The sequence below is a fragment of the Trypanosoma cruzi genome, genomic scaffold, assembly GCF_000209065.1.
Source record: "Trypanosoma cruzi strain CL Brener 1047053516507 genomic scaffold, whole genome shotgun sequence".
Taxonomy (NCBI): domain Eukaryota; phylum Euglenozoa; class Kinetoplastea; order Trypanosomatida; family Trypanosomatidae; genus Trypanosoma; species Trypanosoma cruzi.
The window spans coordinates 73,362-92,254 of NW_001849378.1; the positions used below are offsets into that span (position 1 = coordinate 73,362).

Genomic DNA, 18,893 nt, shown 5'->3' on the forward strand with positions numbered 1-18,893 from the left:
GAGACGGTGGGAGTGGAGCCGTGACCCTCCGTGGAAAAGAGTGTGCAGCTCCTCAGGAAGACTCAATGCACTCCGTTGAGGACTTTTTTAATCCCTTTTGTTTTTATCTCTGGATATAATGTGCTCCTGGTGACTTGTTGGAGGGATCAGAACCCCTGCCTTTTTACTATTTTTTAAATTTATTTTTCGTTTGTCGCTAGCTGCACACTTTCATGAGTGACGTGTTTCCCCCTGTTTTATTTGCTTTTTTTGCACCGCACGCGGTGCCGGCCTCATTGCTGTGCAGTCCCGCGGACTGTACAAAACGAGGGGTGGAGTAAGAGGCCGAGTGCCTCATGAAATGTGAGGGATTTTGTGTGGACACGTGGAACACTGCGATCTTTTTTTCTCTCTGTAAGAAACATATGGAGAGGCACAATTCCTGCTGCGCTGAGGGATACATGAAATGAAAGTCCACTGAGGCGATTTTTTTTTTCTTTATTATTATTTATTTATTTATTTCTGCTGAACCTACGCCTTTTTTCTTGGTTTTCTGTATTTGGCAATTCGCTGCGGCTTGTTTTATTATTTGCTGTGTTGAATGCCACTATGTGTCTTTGTGTCCCATTGGGTGTCCCACTGCTAGCTGTGCAGTTGACACTCCTTCATCACTTTTTCTTTTCTGTTAGAAGCATCGATAGTCCGCGACGACGATTGTTCTTGTTCCCCATTGCGATGGTACGAGGGTGACTGGGCGCCCTGATGAGTGCACTCGGAGGGGAGCGGATGGTGTGCGCCGTGCCTCACTGTGAGTGTGGGGCGCCACCCGCCACAACCTGCTGTGAGGCGTAACGCTATTCCTTCGGGGCAGGGGTAAGTAAAGGACTGTGGTGGAATTGGATGCGCTCCGTCTTTCTTGTTGTGGCTGTTTGTGTGTGCTGTTCACATTGCTGTTTTGCGGTACGATGTGGATGGCGGTGCTTCTGCGTGTGCCTTCTTGAATGCACTGTGCGGCGGGATTCTCTTCTCCATGTCCTTGCCCTTTTGTGAGTGGGGGTGAGTGTGGGTGGCTGTCGACCTGCCCCGAGCATTGGGGTCCTCCACACACGTGTGGCTCATCTTGGCAGCCTCTCGCAGCGTCCACGCCTCGTGACAGGGAAAGAGGGAAGAGTGGCGTGATTCCTCCTGCTATAGACCCATCAACTTTTGAGGAGTTGGAGTGAGGCCAAGGGAACAAGCGTTTGTGTCTTTACCTTCTTGCGGGAGGGCGCGCAGACGTTGGTTTCCTTTTGTTAATTTGTTCGGTCACTGTGTCTGTGTTGACGTTATTTATTTATTTTTTTTCCAGGGGCATTTATTGTGCGATTTGTGCGTGTTTGGTGTCCAACGTTTTCAGCACCACCAAATGGGGTGTTGCGCAGGATCGGAATACATGGATGTTCAAGAGCATCGTGTCGCTCGCCCGTAATAACACACACGCACACAGTTTCAGCGCGTCTGATACGTCACGTTCTTCAGACCGTCCAAAATCACTTGTGGGACATCACTTCATTTGTGGCGTCGGGAAAGTGAAGTAAATGGAGAGATATGCCGAGAACGCAATGCCACTCCATAATACCGCAGGCTGGCGGCGACAAGGATCAGAGAGCTTCTACTTAACATTGAGAAGACGGCAGCACTCTGATGATCCGGTTTTGCGCTTTTGGAAATTCTAATGTAGTGTACATCGTGTGGGCCTTTTTGCCGCGGATATGCAGAGGGGTGATGTGAGGTGGAATTATTGTTGAGGGGAACACGGACGCCGCAAAGCCTTTATGGGAGGGATGCGTGCTGTTATTCCGTGCTTCCTGGCCTGCGTTGTCGCACTCATGCTGTGTGTGCGGATGGCCACAGTAGTGGAGCTGAATACGGTTCAATGTGTGTTGCTCACGGGGACTGCGCAACACATGTTTTTTGTTGGGCTTCCCAAAGGAGGGGCGCATCGCCGTTGCGTGATTCCCGCGGCAGTCCATTACCCTGCGACTGTGCATGCCGCCGTCCGCTGCGCCGCTGCAAGCCTTCGCCTTTGTGAGAAATGGGGAGTGTGACTACTGTGGCGGTGGTCGAATGCTCCCGAATTGGCGCTTTTGGTGATTTCACTTAGAGCGCCGAGCAGCGAGGGGCTACACACGCCCAGGAGGTGGGAGTGTGTGCTGCAACCGCACCTGCGATTTGTATTTGGGATGTGACAAGTTTCTTTGGTATTTTTGTTTTTGGTGATATGCGGGGCAGCGGTGTGTTGGCGTGTGCGGGCTGCTCATGGCTGCCGGTGTTGCCTTTCCTGCTGTTCTCCTGCTCCACTCCTTTGCGTGCGACGGACCAAACGTTCTTACGGGCGTGTGGTGGGGTCGCGTTCTTGTTTGGAAAAAAAGCCTTTCACAGGCATAATGAGACTGCCGTCCGTGCCACACGAGGCAGCGGGGAGCTTCCTGGGACTTATTGGCGGGGTGGCGCCGCACCCATGCGGTGTGGTTGATTTGTATTCCGCAATGCACGGTGAGGGGGATGTGCGGTGACAACTTCCTCCAGTGGAGCGACACGAGCAGCACGGGGAGCGGAACGGAGGAGTGGTGGCTGCGTGCTTCCAATTGATACGTGAATGGCGAATGCAATAAGAAAGGCAGCGTGACGACTCTCTTTTGCCATGCACACCGCAAATATTTTCCATAAAGCATGCAAATTGCACTTTTTTATGTTGTGTGGGGAATTACCGTGATGCATCGCTGTTGTGGTGTGTATGATTTGTGCTCCCTGCGTGTGGCCGTTGCTGCACCGAACTTACTTTTTATTTTGTGTGCTTGTGTCAGGGTTTATGTGCCCACGTCCTCCTGCAGAGTGTGTGCGGTGACGGCGGTGCCACACGGGTGCCGGACCGTGGCGAGCGGTATGCGTGAGCGAACCCTCCGTGCGCACCACGTTGTTGTTGTTTGCTCTCATCAACACTGTGCTGGGTGGATGGCACCCACTCGCCGTCGTTGCGGTGTTCCTCGTGCATGTGGTGTGCACCGAATACTGTGCCGTCACACTGTGTGGATGAGTCTCTTGTTGTGGCCTCGATTCATGACTGTGCCTATTGTCTTTTTTTTTCTCATTCCCCTTTTCTGTTTGGTGACCATTGGTTTAGATTTAACTCAATCCAACCAGGAAGGCAAAGAGAAACAATTTCTGGAAGGCCGGAGAGTGTACAAGGCGGCAATGTGGAGAGTCGAGCGCCCACTGTGCCGCAAGGAGATCGTCAGAAGAGAGCGAGGTCGGAATTCCATACTGAGACCGATCAACTCGATGCGACTCGCAGAGGAGTGGAGAAAAGGCAGCAACCGAAGTGGACCCTTGACAGTCGGGTGGAAGATGTACTGCTGGAGGGAAAGGAACGCATCACCAACATGAGGCTGAATGATTTTATTCGGAGGTACATTAATCCCAGTGCAGTTGTTGTTGGATGCAATTTGCCGATGGAGATGTTCCTTTTTGATCTCGATGCTTATGTAAAAGATACGCAGCTTCTCGGCAAAATTTTACTGCTACAGGAATATAAGGTGCTGAAAGATTTTTACAGATTGCATGTAGTAGAGTATATCAGTTCCAAAATACGCCAAACATGACTACTATTAAGGAGCTTTCCGAGTCTCCTTTTGACAAATCGAAAGTGACATTGTCACTTGTGTATGTTTCTGAGCGAAACACATTTGTACAGGTGACTTCAGTTGGAGTAAACGTTGTGAAGGGTGGTAAAGGAGTATATATTATCTGTAAAAATGAATTTGGCATTCAGCATGCAAGTGCGAATGCCAATTTGAGATTACTTGTATTCTCAAGCTCAAGATTGGTATCCGTTGTGGATCTCAATACCCACCATACAAGGGCGTCACTTGAGCTGGAAAACGAAGTTTCATGTTTGGTAATTTCATCTTCGCAGGGTTTTGTAATTGGAGAATGGAGCTCCGGTGCCGTTTGTTTGTATGAAATTCAGGATGGAGAGATTTTTTTGAAGGGTCGCATTTTTTGTTCGGCAACCTCGTGCTCCATGTGTATTTTGTCACACCTTCATACACCACGACTTGTTGTTGGGTTACTGAATGGGTATATTGCGGATATTTCTTTGGAAGCAATGTTGATGGGAAGTGCTGCTCGGTAAACACTTATTAGGATGCAGCCTGTGCAATTGTTTAATTTGGAAAGCCATAATGCAGTTCTTTGCCTTGGAGAAGTACCTCTCATCATCATTCTTTGCGATACGGGCTTTCAACTTACTGGAATTGATTTCAATGATGTTGCGGCGTGCGCTATAATTGAAGGTTCTCACATTTCATCTAAATATATATTTCTTTCTCAGAGTGAAAATTCTCTTGCGTTTGGAAATATTGTGGATCTTAAGAAGTTAAACTCATGTTTTTTGGGCCTGAAAGCCACTGTGACTCGAGTGAAATACATCGCGTGGTGGAACGTCTTTGTGATCTCTGTTCGTCGAAATGAAAAGGATCAGGTCCTTTTATTGATGGGGCATGAGTTGGCGAATTCGTGGGTTCCACAAAATGAACTCTTCTCAATTGAACTCTTGGAAAACGAACGATGTGTTTTTTTGAGACTGTTGTTCTTGGAGGGTCTAACGAATCCCCCAACGGTAATGAGGCGGATAAAGACAAGGCGATACTTTTGGGTACCACCTTTGCGTTTCCGGATGAACAGTTGCCACGGTCAAGTCGATTCATATGGTATTGTGTCGAACAAGGAAAATTAATATCAGAACGACCACAACTACGCCAAATTGGTAGCAAAGATGTTGAAGGGGCACTTCAATGTTGTTGTATTGTTCCAAACTATGTTGGTCGAATAGCCCTTGGAATAAATGGTTGTATAGCGTTGTATAGTTGGAATGCTGCGGATTCTGTTTTTGTGGCCGAGGAAACGATTTGTATCGGTACCATTGTAACACGTGTGTTGCCTATATTTCAAGGGGATGCATCTTACATGGTGGCCTTTGACGCCCGCCATAGTTGCTTTTTTATTCAGGTGGATACTATTCAGGGCAGTCTCGAGATAGTTGCCCGTGACTCCGAGCCGCGGGGAGTTATGGATGGTGCTGTGTTTCAATTGGGCAACATCTACAATATTTGTTTTGGGGATGATTACTACAATTTTTTTTGTCTCTCTCGTGGTGCATCGACTTTGCCGAGTGTCTCAAACGCAACATCGGCTACGGTGTCAAGCGGTAAACTCGAAACAAGTGCACAGTATCATTTGGGAGACATGGTGACAGCAATGCAACTAGGCAGTTTTGCCCCATGTTCTGTTACAAATATTGCTGTTCCTATTCCAACTACACTTATTCCTGGGATTTGCGGCCCCCAAGTCGTTTTTGGAACCTTCCATGGGGCTTTTGGTACGATAACCCCTGTTTCCAATGAAACATATCTTTTCTTAAAGGCTCTGGAGGTTGCTGTCTCATCAGTAGTTCCAGCTTTGGGAGGGTTCGAGCATGTCACGTATCGAGAGGTTCTTCGTGCAGGGCAGGAACGAGGCTATAGTCGCAATGCCTCGTTTGAGAATGTGAACGTCGTGTCATCAGGGGTTTTTGACAAGCGTCGAAAACGCTATCTGTCCAGGTGTGTTTGTAGTGGAGATTTGATTGAGTCCTTTTTAACTTTTTCACAAACTATTCAACAGCGAATACTACGCGAGGCCGAAAGTCGCATTAAAAGCTGCTATTTTTCAATGAATTCCACTCTAGGAGAATTTTTTGAGCACAACGATTTAGACAATAGTTTTGCTGAAAGGAGTGATGCTTACTTGGATGAGTGCAAGACCATAGGTGACTTAAATGCCCTATTCTCTGAAAGCGGATTGCCTACCTTGCCCCTAACACGAGAGGCGGTTAACGAGTTTCTTCAAAATATGCAGCGGATTCACTAAGAAACATTTTAACGTACGAAAGCGAAATTATTGATGATTCTTATTATAATACTTTCTCTGTGTTGTTTTATTCACTTATTTATTATTGTTGTATGAAATTGTTTTTACCTTTTTTCTTTTCCAACTTCTTTTATGCTGTCTTTTCTTTTTTTTTTTGCCTTATAAGTTGTCTTGTCAGATGAAGTACCTTGCCGCTTACGCTCTTGTTGGCTTATCTGGGGGGACCCCTTGAAGTCTGCCGTTGAGGCCGTATTGAAGGCTGCCGGCGTTCCTGTTGATCCTTCTCGCGTGGATGCACTTTTTGCCGAGTTTGCAGGCAAGGACTTTGATACGGTATGCGCTGAAGGCAAATCGAAGCTTGTAGGAGGGGTTGCACGTCCCAATGCTGCCACCGCTTCTGCACCCACTGCCGCTGCCGCCGCCTCTGGTGGTGCCGCCGCGCCTGCTGCAGCTGCGGAAGAGGAGGAGGACGATGACATGGGATTTGGTCTTTTTGACTAAAGACAAATGCTTATTTTATTTTATTTTTGATTTTGTTTCTGTGCTGTCCATGAAGAGGCGCTAGAGTCCTGTGAATAAAATGCGAGAGAGTAAATAAAAGTAGGAACAGTAACTGCTGCACTCAAACGCATGGCAAAAAAGGGTACGCCATTGGGTTGGCCTTTTTTTTTTCCCCCTTTCAAGTTTTGCTCTTATGACCCTTCAGACACGTAGAGACAAGTACGATACAAGTCAGCTGACGCTCTCGTCGTTAGTTGCGCTGTGCGCGGATTGTTCGAGCTTTTGTTTGGAAAGGACCGCGAGAGTTCTGGACAATCAAAGCCGCGCACCAAAAGGATGGGAAAATCAGTTTGCGGCGGTTGCCAAACAACGTCGACAAGAGGACTGTGAACTTTGCGAACGTTACTGCCATCGGGTTTCATCTGTTTGCCCTGCCTCGAAGGATATCGAACGTTTTGAGGCTTTGGGATATAAGGAGGTAGCACGAAGGACTTCCTTAGATGGATTACCCACGGTTCAGCAGATGTCTAGGTGCGAGAACGCTGTTTCGGAGTTCTCAAGAGTTCTTTTTTCACTTGCGCACAAGCCTAGTAAGGTGGCATTTGAAGATGTTGACCCGAAAAGTGGCTTGAAAAAAAGTGAGGAAGGTGGTGATGGTGAGCCAACCGAGCTTCATAAAAAGGTACTTAGTGGTGGATCAATAGATGATGCCATCCTGCAGCGTTGGAGCACTGCTAGGAAGGGACGAGCCGAAATGGAGGAGATGGGAGTGCTTCGAAGTGCGGAAGAGACCGCATCGCTCAGGCAGGAACTTGGGCGTCAGAGGTCCGAAGAGTACACTAAGACAGGGGGGACGACTCCGAAGTGGTGAGCAAGCACGAAGAAACACAAACAAGCAAAACACAACAAGAACAACAAGTTTTATTTTATTTTATTTTATTTCTCTCTCTCTCTCTTTTTTTTTTTTTTAATTATTTTTTTTTGGTCGTCTCTTCTATATATTGGTAACAACTCTCTTTTTTCCCATCTCTTTCTATATATAATTTTTTATTTGTTAGTTTTTCTTTACCATGCAGAGTAAAGTTACGCGAGATGTGCGCATAGTTTTTTTTTTATCGATCGATATGATAGCCGGATGTGTGGCGGGAAAGACTTATTTACTTCACGTTAAACGAGGAGACAAGATTCACGCGTCGTCGCCTCCGCTCATTGCAGACGATGGAGGAAAGCTTCACGTGAACTTGTCTCGCATCTTTACGTCAACGCTGCAACGACAGAACGATTGGAAGTACAAGAAGAAGCCACTCAAGGTTCGCATTGAAGAGTTGCGCTCCCATGTTGTGACAAGTTTGTCCTACGACCTGAGCAAGAACATTGTTGAGGAAACTTTTCCGGAGAGAAGGGTGATTATCCGTGAACGGGACGGGTTAACAGAGGTTCATTTAAGACTGAGGGGTGTAAAAGAAAGTCTTTATATCCGGCAACAAGATGTTCAAACTGCTTCCAATGCATCCTCTAGCTCTTACATGCGCGAGCCGAGCACCGCGTCTTTGTTTGGTCCCCACGATTCGTCTGAGGAACATATTAATCATTCAACCACTTCATTTGTGGTTGACGGTTACCTAAGTGTCATTGATAGTTTGACAGAGACTGCAAGCGAGCAAAAGAGCGAGGATATCCATTCTGAGACGAAAGAAACTCAGGCGGATAAAGGAGTCAATAAAAGAAATTTTGACAAGTTTGCTTCAGCCCCTGATACATCTTTACACCCGTTAGTTGCACCCATGCATCGAAAGACGGGGGACGTGTCAAATACAATCAGCAAGGAAAACTTTAAGAATGTTGCTTTTACACTGGGCTCAGATGCGGCTATTTTGAAGAGTAAGGATTTATCCACTCTTAAGCCGTCTTGGAAGAGGAATATTGCTTTTGAAGACCCCGTTCGTGGGGTCATTAGGCAGATTTGTGATGCTGTAAGGTGGTGTGGAGACATTGGTAGGGAGTCTCAAACAGCGAGAGATGCTTCGAATGGAGCTCAATTAGCTCTTGATTTTTATTTAAATCAGGATGGAGAAACCCTAAGTCGCTTTGTTGTTGGTTTTCTGGCTCATGTTGTTGTTGAAGTGTGTCGAGAGACGCGACACATTGGCAACTGGCTTAAACTTTTAACACACGTTATTTACGGATCCATCTTGTACACAAGACATCAATTTAATCCATGTGATGTTGAAGGGGTGTCTATAAGAATTGCAGATCTCAGGGATTTGGATGTCGATACGTTTACAACACGAGGAGAAGCCATCATACAGGATCTTGCGAGAGATTCGAGTGTTCCTGTCGCAACAGACATGTTTTGGTTTGCTGGTTTGGATTACTGTGCCAGCACACTCGCTTTGCTTTGTATTCACCAAATTCAAGGTTTGTGCGACAATTTTGTGACTCTCTTTCCATTTTCAGGAAGAGGTTGCATTTCAATGGAAGAGGGATTGGTTGCAGCAACGGCCATACTTTGCTCACATCTCCATTTACTCTTGTCAACCTTACTTTCTCAGACGGAACAGAAGGAATTAGTCGATATTCGTAACGCTCCTCCACTCTACAGAATAATTCTTGGGGAAATTATCACGATGGTTTTTGATCGTGTGGTAACAGTTATTATTGAATACATGCGCAAAATAGATTGTCTTCCTGATGGCAGTGCGTTTCATATTGCTTTTAAGGCCTTGAAACTCCTCATTTCTTGGGCAAAGGGACATTTTTTGCTTTCCGTGGTCTCTCCAATTCTAATGTCGTTGGTCGTTTATTGTGACTTTGTTCTATTGCCCCAGGGTTTGCTTAAAAATCATGAATATCGCTTGTATCTGGAGAGGTTTCTTCCTTCGTTTGTAGCAGCCAACAATTCGAATGATAAAAAGTCCCGAACGATGGTTTCACCATGTTTATCTAGCAATACAAGCGACACTGTTGCGTTTTCTTTTTATTCTATTCTGATGGAGTTTACAGAAATGGGATGTAGGGGGACACCTAAAGCTGAGAAGGCCTCTTGGACTCTGGTTGAGGTTTTGAACGGCGACAAGGATGATGCTGCACGGGTTCTCTCAGCTGAAGAGGTGTTTCCCGCAACTGGGTTTAATGGAACAAGGCATAGCCTTTCTGACCCCAGTCTTGTTCTGCCGCTGTTGGCCCAAGAGATAAAGTCCTCTTTCAAATAAGGGCCATGCATGGCGTAAACTGGCAAAAGTACCGCATTTTCATCCGAAGCGAAGAAACGATTAAATAACTAAAAAAAAGAGGGGTTAGGCGCTGGGCGGGGAGGTTTTGTTTTGTTGAAAGGTGATGTCATTTTGGACTATACAGTGTTTCATGAAGTGGGTAAATGACGCAGCTTTTGAATCCTGCGCCTGTACGTACTCACAAAATAAAATATTCTTGACAACGTTCTTGTGGTTCTCATGGGCTTTATTTACTTTGGAGGAATAGATGGAACATCTTGAGAAAATGAATTTCTCCGTTTGCAAATTAGGGAAACAAATGAGGAAAAGCATTTTAAAGAAGAAATAATTATTGCGAAGACTAGGGAAGGTTAACTATAAGAACTCCAGCAGCTTGTGTGTACATGTTTATATACTTTTTATTAGCCTTTTTCATAAGGGGGTGTCGAAGGTTGCTGTTTTTATTTGTTTTCAACACCTGAGGCTTTGCTTCTTCTCATTGTCTTTTGATTGCCAGGTAAATGATGTTTTTTTTTTTTTTTTTTTTTTGGTGGGAAACCGTCTTTCGCCATGCGTGTACATCATTATAATTGTTCCTGTATCTGCAGACACCCTACATTTGAGTGATGGTGAATGACTGGAATAACTGCTGCAGTGGTAACGATGATTGTATGGCTCAGTGTAGAATGTTACGCTGCTCAATGTTTTGCAATGCCCTGCTTTATTTTTTTCACTTTATTCCTCGACATATTTCCTCTTCTCTCCACTTCTTGAACACAGACACACGCTAGGAAAGAAGGAAGACAAGCGCGAATCGCTACTGTGAAATTCGAAGGCTCTGAAAGGACCAACAGCACACACACCGTCCACACACACATATTTGTATGCTCTCACGTGTTGCTGCTGTGAAGGCACCCAACAAACACAACCGTCGCGGCGTGACCGGATCCAGCGGTGGGAGGAGGGAAGGAAGAGAGAGTGAGCCGTAGAGGCTCAACATGTCCCGGTATTTTACTTCCACGGCGCTGCTACTCCTCGTTGTGATGATGTGCTGCGGATGTGGTTGGGCTGCTAACGCAGAAGGGCAGCAGTCAGGGGACGTGCGAATGCCACAACCGGTTGACATTTATGTGCCGATGAAGACGCAGGTGGAACAAAAAAGTGGTTCTGGCAAAAGTGGAATGAGGGATTCATTCGCTGCGCCTTCCCTTGTCCGTGCTGGCGGAGTGATGATTGCATTTGCTGAAGGTCACACCGAGTATAAAGGCTCTCACTATAGATTGAATGTGTTTCCTTCTGATATTGTGGCGGGGTACATCAACGCCGCGGAGACGTGGCCGTTAATTGCCGCCGATAACAATAAGGATAAATGGAGGGTACGCACACTGTTTAGTACAGTGAGTGAAGAGGATCTTTTTGGTGTTGCGTGCAACCCCACAGCGATTGCAAAGGACAATAAAGTGTTTCTACTTGTGGGAAGCCACAATATGTAAAAAAAATGATGGTCGCTAGAATACGGTTGGCTGGGGTATTCAACTGGTTGAGGGTGATGCCACGCACTCCAATGACGGCGTGCAAAGTAAGTTGATCGACTGGGCTGAACCCAAGTCGCTTTCACGGCAGATCCCCAAAGGATTAAAAGCAACCTGTCTGATCTTGATGGTGGCAGTTCAGGCATTGTGATGCAGGGTGGCACACTTGTGTTTACCCTGAGGGCGAGGAATGGGGAAAATCAATCTTTCTCCAGAATCACTTATTCGACGGACAAAGGCAATACCTGGGTGTTCCCAGAGGGCATTTCTCCTGCGAAATGCTTTAACCCCAGCATCACCGAATGAAATAGGAGACAAATTTTTATGATCGTTCAGTGTAAAGATGGCCAGAGTTTGTTTGAGTTGCGTGACATGGGGGCAACGTGGACGAAGGCTATTGGGACACTCTCAGGCGTTTGGACCAATTCACGATTGGGAGTCTTTCGGGAAGACAATTTGCCTGTGGAAGCCCCTATCACCGCGACCATTGAGGGAGTGAAGGTGATGCTGTACAATTGGAAAGGTACTTCTCGGGGGAGAAAAAGGAAAATGTGTTCCATCTTTGGGTCACGGAAAACAACCGCACGTTTTCTTTTGGACCCGTTGCCATGGATAATAACTTTGAACGTTTTTCACGTCCTGCTGTACTCGAATGGTGCGTTGCACATTTTACAGGATGGGATTATTAAAGCAAGCAACACCATTTCACTTGTCCCACTAACGGAGGGGGTACAGATGATCAATTACGTCTTGAAGAGTTGGGCACAGCTGGATTCCTTCTTCTTTGAGTCGTTTACAACCACGGCGGGTCTGGTTGGTTTCCTTTCCAACGCATCGTCCGGAGGTGACACGTGGATCGACGATTACCTTTGCGTGAATGCAATTGTGACGAAGAATGCAATGAAAGCCAAAGATGGGTTTTAATTCACGGGGCTTGGGTCTGGGGCAATATGGCCCGTGAGCAGCCGGGAGCATAATGGGCCGCACACCCTTGTAAGCTGCGATTTCACTATTGTGGCGACGGCGATGATCTAAAATTTTTCGAAGTTGAGCATTCCTCTACCGGGTGCGGGTCTGGATGCACCCGTCAGCACGATCTTCATTGGGCTGTCGCACAATGCAGACAGTAGGTGGGAGACAGTGTTTTACGGCACAAAAAACAGCATCGGGCAGCACTTGGGAGCCTGGGAAAGAATACCAAGTGGCGCTCATGCTGCAGGAAGGCAACAAGGGCTGCATGTACGTGGATGGTGTGATTGTGGGAAGCCCAGAGACGATACGAACACCTGAGAAGCGGGGGTTTGAAATCTCATTCTTCTACATTGGGGGCGACGAGGGAGGCAGCGGCAGCAATGCGACGGTGACGAGCTTCTTTCTGTACGACCGCCCACTGGGTGAAGATGAACTAAAACTGGTCACGAAGAGCGAAGGCTCCGTGTGCGTGTTGCGGGTGCTGCTGCTGGGGCTGTGCGGCCCTCTACGGGGCGTAACGCGGCGGGACCCCTGCCTCCAGTGGGAACAATATGTACCTCTCCACGAACCCTCTGGAATAATTGACGTTTTGCTTGGACGTACCTTTTATTTTATATATTTTTGGTTTGAATATGCCTTTTCCGCCTGTGCAATTCTTTATTTAAAAGCGTGCTCTCCCTCCCGGGACTGCACCGCGAGGTATTCTTTTTTGTTTTATTCTATATGCTTGTTTTTTTTTATATATTGGAATATATTGAGATTGGCGGGATGTCTTTAGTGTTTCCGTCGGCCGATGACACGTGCAGTCGGCATTGAGCTCCACGACGATGGTGCGGTGAAGAAGGGATTAAAGATGTGCAGCAACGCAATGAATGTCCCAATGAAATGTGGGTGTTGTTTGGACACCAGGAGGTTGAACGGCTGACGCAAATATATTTTTACTTTTGCAGGAAGAATATACACGTGTTTTTTTTGTTTTTCTGCATCACCGTGTTATTTTTTCTTTTTTTTTGTGAGCGTGAAAAGATTCTTCAAGGGGACTGTTTTTTGCGTTTTATTTATTTTTGTTTTTTATTTTAAGTTTTTATTTTTTGTTTCTGCAGGCGTATTGTGGGTTGCCGCATTTTGGGCTGCCGTGCCATCTTGAGCTTTGGCTGCCTTCTTTCTTTTCTCTTTGTCTGTCCTGCACCTCCGCTGCGTGTTTTTTTTGTTCCTTCACGTGCGTGGCTCTTTTTTTTTCTTTGCGTGTCTGCAGACACACAACCGCACGGCGTACATGTTGCAGAGCAGATTGATGCTTCTCGTGCACTCGGTGCTGGCAGCTGCTGCATTCCGCGGAAATGAAAAAGAAAGAAGCACTGAGAGTGCGCTGCGGCTCTCATCCTCTGTGGGAATGCTGCACGGAGTGTGGCGGTATTGCTTTGAGGCGCCGCACCATCACGCACGAGGACGTGGCACGGAGTGGAAGTTCTTTTTTTTTTGTCTGCTGTTGTGGGTGTGGGCGCGGCCGCGTCGGACTTGTCGGCACGATGACCGCAGTGTGTGGCTGTCACTCTGTTGTCTCGAGAGATATGCTGCGACGCTTTCACGTGTGTGTTGCTTCGGGGACTATTTACCGGTGGCTGTGCGATTGCCGAGTGGAGGGAAAGGAGTGGAGGGAAGTACGTGAGCGCCGCGGTCAGGAGTCGCGCTGTGTGTCTTGCCGCGGAGGGCACTGCCCACCCAGCCCAGCACCGCTCCTGCCGGACATCCTCTATCACACTGCAGCATCGTAGTCGACGCCACCAGCACGCAGCGAGGCAGTGGATGCCGCCGCCGCCACGAGTGCGACCGGAAGGGGACACGTCCGCTGTTACGTTCCGAGGGGTCACACCATGTGGCACAGTGGCGTGCCCAAAACCTCCTCGCGGAGCCCGCACACGACACCGGGCACTGGATGCGGAGTGTTTGCGTCGTGGAAGACACTGCGGTGGAGTTTTTCCTCCCTCCAGGTGGACGGACGCCTGATTTTACTCTTTTTCCCACCCAGGCGGATGGCTGCGCGGTGAAATCAAAACAAGGCATTTGCTCTCACCATGGAGGGGCAATATCTGTGGTGCTATGCATTGGGAATGTAGATGACAAATGCAATATTGAAGGCAGCGTCACGGCACTCTTTTGTACTGTGCAAATTGCAGAAATTTTCGATTAAAAATATATACATATATACATATATTTTCCCTGTGAAAGATTACAGCGATGCATCGCTGTTGTGGCGTGTGTATGATTTGGAGTCCTTGCGTGTGGCCGTGGCTGCACCGAATTCTCCTCCCACTTTTTTGTGTTTGTGTGTGTCAGGGGCGATATGCCCGCACGTCCTCTTGCAGAGTGTGTGCGGTGACGGCGGTGCCACAGGGGTGCGGGACCGTGGCGAGCGGTATGCGTGGACGAACCCTCCGTGCGCACCACGTTATTGTTGTTTGTTCTCATCAACACTGTGCTGGGTGGATGGCACCCACTCGCCGTCGTTGCGGTGGTACCTGTGCATCGAGTACAGTGCCGTCACACCGTGCTTATGGCTCTTGTTGTGGCTGCCAGTCATTTCTGTGACTATTTTCTTTTTTATTCCTCTCTCGTTTGTTGTTCAGTAATCAGCTTTAACTCAATCCAACCAAGAAAACAAAGGGAAGCAATGCCTCCAAAGCGCAATAGAGTGCAAGGTGGCAATGCCAGGAGTCGAGCGTCTGCCGTGCCGCAGGGAGATCGTAGGAGGAGAGCGAGGCCGGAGTCTGAGGATGTCACAGATCAACCCGCCGCGACTCGCAGAAGAGTGGAGGAGGCGCGGCAACCACAGTGGACCATGAGAAGCACCGTAGAGGGCATTCTGCTGGAGGGAAGCACTCTCAAGAGCAACATGGGGCTGAATGAATTCCTTCGGAGCTACTTGGGCGGCACGGCGGCTGTTGATGAAGACCACAACGTGACGATGCAGGCGTTTGTTCGGAGACCCAATGCTTACGTGCAAGACCAGCAGCTTCTTGAAGGGATTATTAATTTAACAGAGTACCAAGAGCTGAAAATAGAGCTGGATAATAGGAAAATACTATTGGAGGCTATTAATAAGCTTCGTCACGAGGGTGTTGTCTCGCTTGAACAATGGAGGGACTATGAAGGAAAGGACACAGTCACTCCTTTTCCAAAGGCAAAAATAAACGCAGTTCTCACTCAGGTACAGAGAGAAGCGAAACGTGAGGCAGAGGAAAGGCTAAGGCGTGAGGAAGAAGAAATGCAAAGACGACTGCAAGAAATGAAATTTACCATTTCCACCACGATCGAAGAAGTACTGTTCAAAGGGGAATTTCGCTACAAGGAAATGAAGCTTAACGATTTTCTTCTGCTGAGATTTGGCGGAAAGGGCGTTGTGGACACAAATGAGAATGTCTTGCTGGAAGAGTTTTTTAAGGAACCGGCGAGGTATATCCACGATGCGGGAGTATTGGGCGAAATAAGGACAACAGGCGCTTATTTGAGGATTGAGGGCGCTGTAAGGGATGAAATGGATAAGGACGAAGATGTATGCAGGCTTAAACAGGCTGGTGTGTCCAATTTACAGAAATGGTCCGAAGCTGCTGAGCAGGTAAAAGAAAGTGTTCATGAGATCACTAAAAGTTTTTTGGATGCAGCCTTTGAGGAAGCGAGTAATCCAACGGCGACGGTTTTGCCGATAAAAATGGAGGGATATTACGAGTCTGTGTACAATGCGAGGTGGCATCATGTTGTGGAAGTTCCTGACGACAACGGAATAGGAATGAAGGTGGAAGAGGGAAAACCGAAACAGTCATGGACGTACAAGGAAGTTGGTGAAACCCTCGAAAAGGATAACGGTATGCAGCAATCCGGTGCAGTACGTTCCAAGCTGATGGTGCTCACCTCGGACAAGGCATGGCCGTACACGTGGAAGGGGGATGAATTCATTCGTGACTGCTATGTGAACTGTGAGGTGGAGCGAGTGTGGCAGATCGTCCTTGACGATCTAACCGAATGGTTCGGCACTCACGTTGAGGAGCACTTTACGCCTGAGCGGCATCTGGTAATTGGGACGCCCGGGATTGGGAAGTCGATGAATGCCGGTTCGTACCTCCTGTATCAGCTACTGCAGTGCGATGTCGAGAAACTCCCTGTGGTTCTGTACGTTATTGGAAATGAAGCATTCTTTTTTGAAAAGACCACCCAAACGGTGACAAAGTACATGGATGAGTTCAGTATTGACCGTGTTCTTGCTTCCCTGTTTCTCCGTGGGGTGAATGCGTATGTTATCTACGACGTGGCAAAAGAGGGCCGTAAACCGTATGAGATTTCTAATTCTCGCTTATGGGGCATGATTGTGGTGACATCGCCAAACCTGGACAACTTTAGCGCATGGGAGAAATACAGGTCACCGAAGCGAATCATAATGAATTGTCCTGAAAAAGACGATTTGAAGGCGATGTGCGTTTGGATGAAGCGCAATGATTCAAGTGAGCAAGCTGAGTACTGGAAGAAGGTGAATGGTCGAATGGATAAAGTGGGACCACTTCTCCGCTACATCTTTGATGAAAGAAAATACATTAATCGGAACGACTTGTGCAAAGATACTGTTAATAGCCTGAGCCGCATCGAAGCCGAATATTACCTTCATTTCGGAACTGGGAAAATGTTGGGTGGTGACAACGTGTCCCACAAGCTTGTGAGGATCGTCCGAGTACGAGGAGAAGGCAATTGTGAATTGACCTTTAATGGACTGATTTCTCCTTATCTCGGAAATTTAACTTTATGCAAATTGGCGGAGTTAATGATGCCGAATGATTTTATTTTACTCGTATTGGCTATCAAGGACGATCTCTTATCAAACATCCTTGAAAAGCATTCCGTGTTTACGTTTTTGAGCGAGGCCTTTGTGAGTGCGATAATACCGAAACTCAAGGAGCTGAAAATAAAAAAAGATGCTCCGCCACATCTCTGTGCGCTGGAATTGTATCCACATGAGCGCCCCCTCAAGCCCCTTCTTTTACGGTGCCTGAGCGAGCTTGCTGGTAAGATTAATATAAATTATCGGGTGCCGTACAAACCGGTGGCCCAAAACTTTCCGCTGTTGGACGCCTTTTTCTTCGTGAAGTTAAATCCGAAGACGCTGGTCGGGCTGCGGATTACTACGGCGGGTGAGCATCACACCATACCCAGCACCGTGAAGCAGTTCACTGAGCGTATGGCGGAATATTTTAATGGTTGGAAGAAATTTTCTGAAGGATTGTCGTGGGATATTATTTATATACGGTACGCAGACAGCACGCCGATGAACGACTGGCAGAGATGTGGTCCCGTCAATGCCAATAATTTGAGCGACGATGAAAAAGAGATTGTGGCGTTCTGGAACGAAGAGGTGCGCCAGTAGCAAGTGTCAATATCATACAGAGATTTTAGAAGAGACGAGGCTCTCCGAAGTGTGCAAAAAAATAATAATAGGAAAACAAATTGGGAGGGAAAGGGGTAGTTTTTGATTTGTGGTAAAAAATATTGTGGGAGTTATATATTTTTTGATAATTGTGTGCATACGGCGCAGGTGCACCATCACCAGGTGACATTATTACAAAAAGATGTCAAAAATGACCAACGCTATCGAACATAACAGTGACAGAATAAATTAGGGAGGAAAAGGGGTTGTTTGGTTTCTGGTGAAAAACATTGGGTGATTTTCATATGGTATGTTGATTGTGTGTGCATACGAGGCATAATTGGAGAATTGCCCTGGTATGAGGGAATCATTGTGGCTGGCGGTGTCACGGCGTTACCGCATTGTCCATTTTCTTCTGTTGTGTTCTAAGGCCCATCACTAACAGAAGCATCTTTAGGGGATGGACGACAAATGAGTTCTATTGAGGAAATGGTGCACTCAGTGTGACCGCATGGAGTGAGGCGCCGCGTCGTGGATGGATGAGGGCCCGCTTCTGCGCGTGGCTCTTTGGGCGATTGCTTGCTCAGTGTGCGTAGTGTGTTGGCTGCGGGGCTGTGGCCGTGTTCCGTTTTCCGTGGGATTGAACTGGAGGCGGAGGCGGTGGGTCACTTCTTCTTCTTGTCCATTGGTGGTTGACTGCTGGCAGTGTTTGCCTTCCTTTTGTGTGGAGGGCCGAATCCTCTCGCCCGCGGACTGGCAGCACTGCGATGGTGTGTTTGTGTGTGAGGGCTGGTGTGGAGTCGCTGGCCAGGGTGTGGCCCTTGGCGATGCTTTTCCCACCTGTCTTTTGTTTCTTTTGTGTGTGTTGTGCTGCTTCTTGCCTTTCCCCCTCTCACCATTTTCTCCTGTGTTCCTGCGTGGAGTGGCCGCATGCTCACGGGCCATGTTGATCGTGAGTGCCTCTTGACGGCATCCATTCATCTCCCTCCGCCTGTCTCTTTCATTCCCTGTTGGGTGTGAGGCGTGTTGCACCGCGTGAGGGCTGGCCCGCACACACCGACGGCCCGCCGTGACTGGCCGTGTTGCTGCTCTTTTCTGTGGGCGATGGCCTTCCGTGCCGTCCCTTCCGGATTGTCTCGTCTCCTGCTCTCTGCGTGGGTGCTCTGCTCTGCTCCCCACGGAAGTGTCTGATGTATTGCCGCTGTTGCTGCTGTACTCTCCACTTCTTGAACAGAGACACACTAGGAAAGAAAGCGAACAAGCGCGAATCGCCACCGTGAAATTCGAAGGCTCTGAAAGGACCAACAACACACACACCGCCCACACACACATATTTAT

At 47.7% G+C, this 18,893-nt stretch overlaps 2 protein-coding genes and 5 pseudogenes across 2 annotated transcripts, besides 9 other annotated features; all 7 read left to right on the top strand.

Moving 5' to 3' along the window:
- Nucleotides 1-2,706: part of a sequence feature (areas not merged during assembly with more than two copies in the genome that could not be assigned to a particular haplotype) that runs on past the window's edge.
- Nucleotides 465-501: a sequence feature (AT_rich).
- Nucleotides 2,707-3,635: a sequence feature (heterozygous, Esmeraldo-like haplotype).
- On the top strand, nt 3,012-3,566 carry Tc00.1047053507875.140 (annotated as a pseudogene).
- Tc00.1047053507875.150 lies at nt 3,616-5,928 on the top strand (annotated as a pseudogene).
- Nucleotides 3,636-18,893: part of a sequence feature (areas not merged during assembly with more than two copies in the genome that could not be assigned to a particular haplotype) that runs on past the window's edge.
- Nucleotides 6,107-6,424, top strand: Tc00.1047053507875.159 (annotated as a pseudogene).
- Nucleotides 6,313-6,383: a microsatellite.
- Nucleotides 6,623-7,300, top strand: Tc00.1047053507875.170 (ribosomal P protein AGP2beta-1, putative; the record flags this gene model as incomplete). Its single annotated transcript, XM_813767.1, has 1 exon — nt 6,623-7,300. One exon carries the CDS (start codon nt 6,623-6,625, stop codon nt 7,298-7,300), a length of 678 nt encoding a protein of 225 aa, XP_818860.1.
- Nucleotides 7,349-7,371: a microsatellite.
- Nucleotides 7,385-7,412: a sequence feature (AT_rich).
- On the top strand, nt 7,500-9,641 carry Tc00.1047053507875.180 (AGP2beta-2, putative; the record flags this gene model as incomplete). Its single annotated transcript, XM_813768.1, has 1 exon — nt 7,500-9,641. The coding sequence occupies one exon, from the start codon at nt 7,500-7,502 to the stop codon at nt 9,639-9,641; it is 2,142 nt and encodes a 713-aa protein (XP_818861.1).
- Nucleotides 10,169-10,190: a microsatellite.
- Tc00.1047053507875.200 lies at nt 10,640-12,661 on the top strand (annotated as a pseudogene).
- Nucleotides 13,190-13,245: a sequence feature (T-rich).
- Nucleotides 14,817-17,654, top strand: Tc00.1047053507875.210 (annotated as a pseudogene).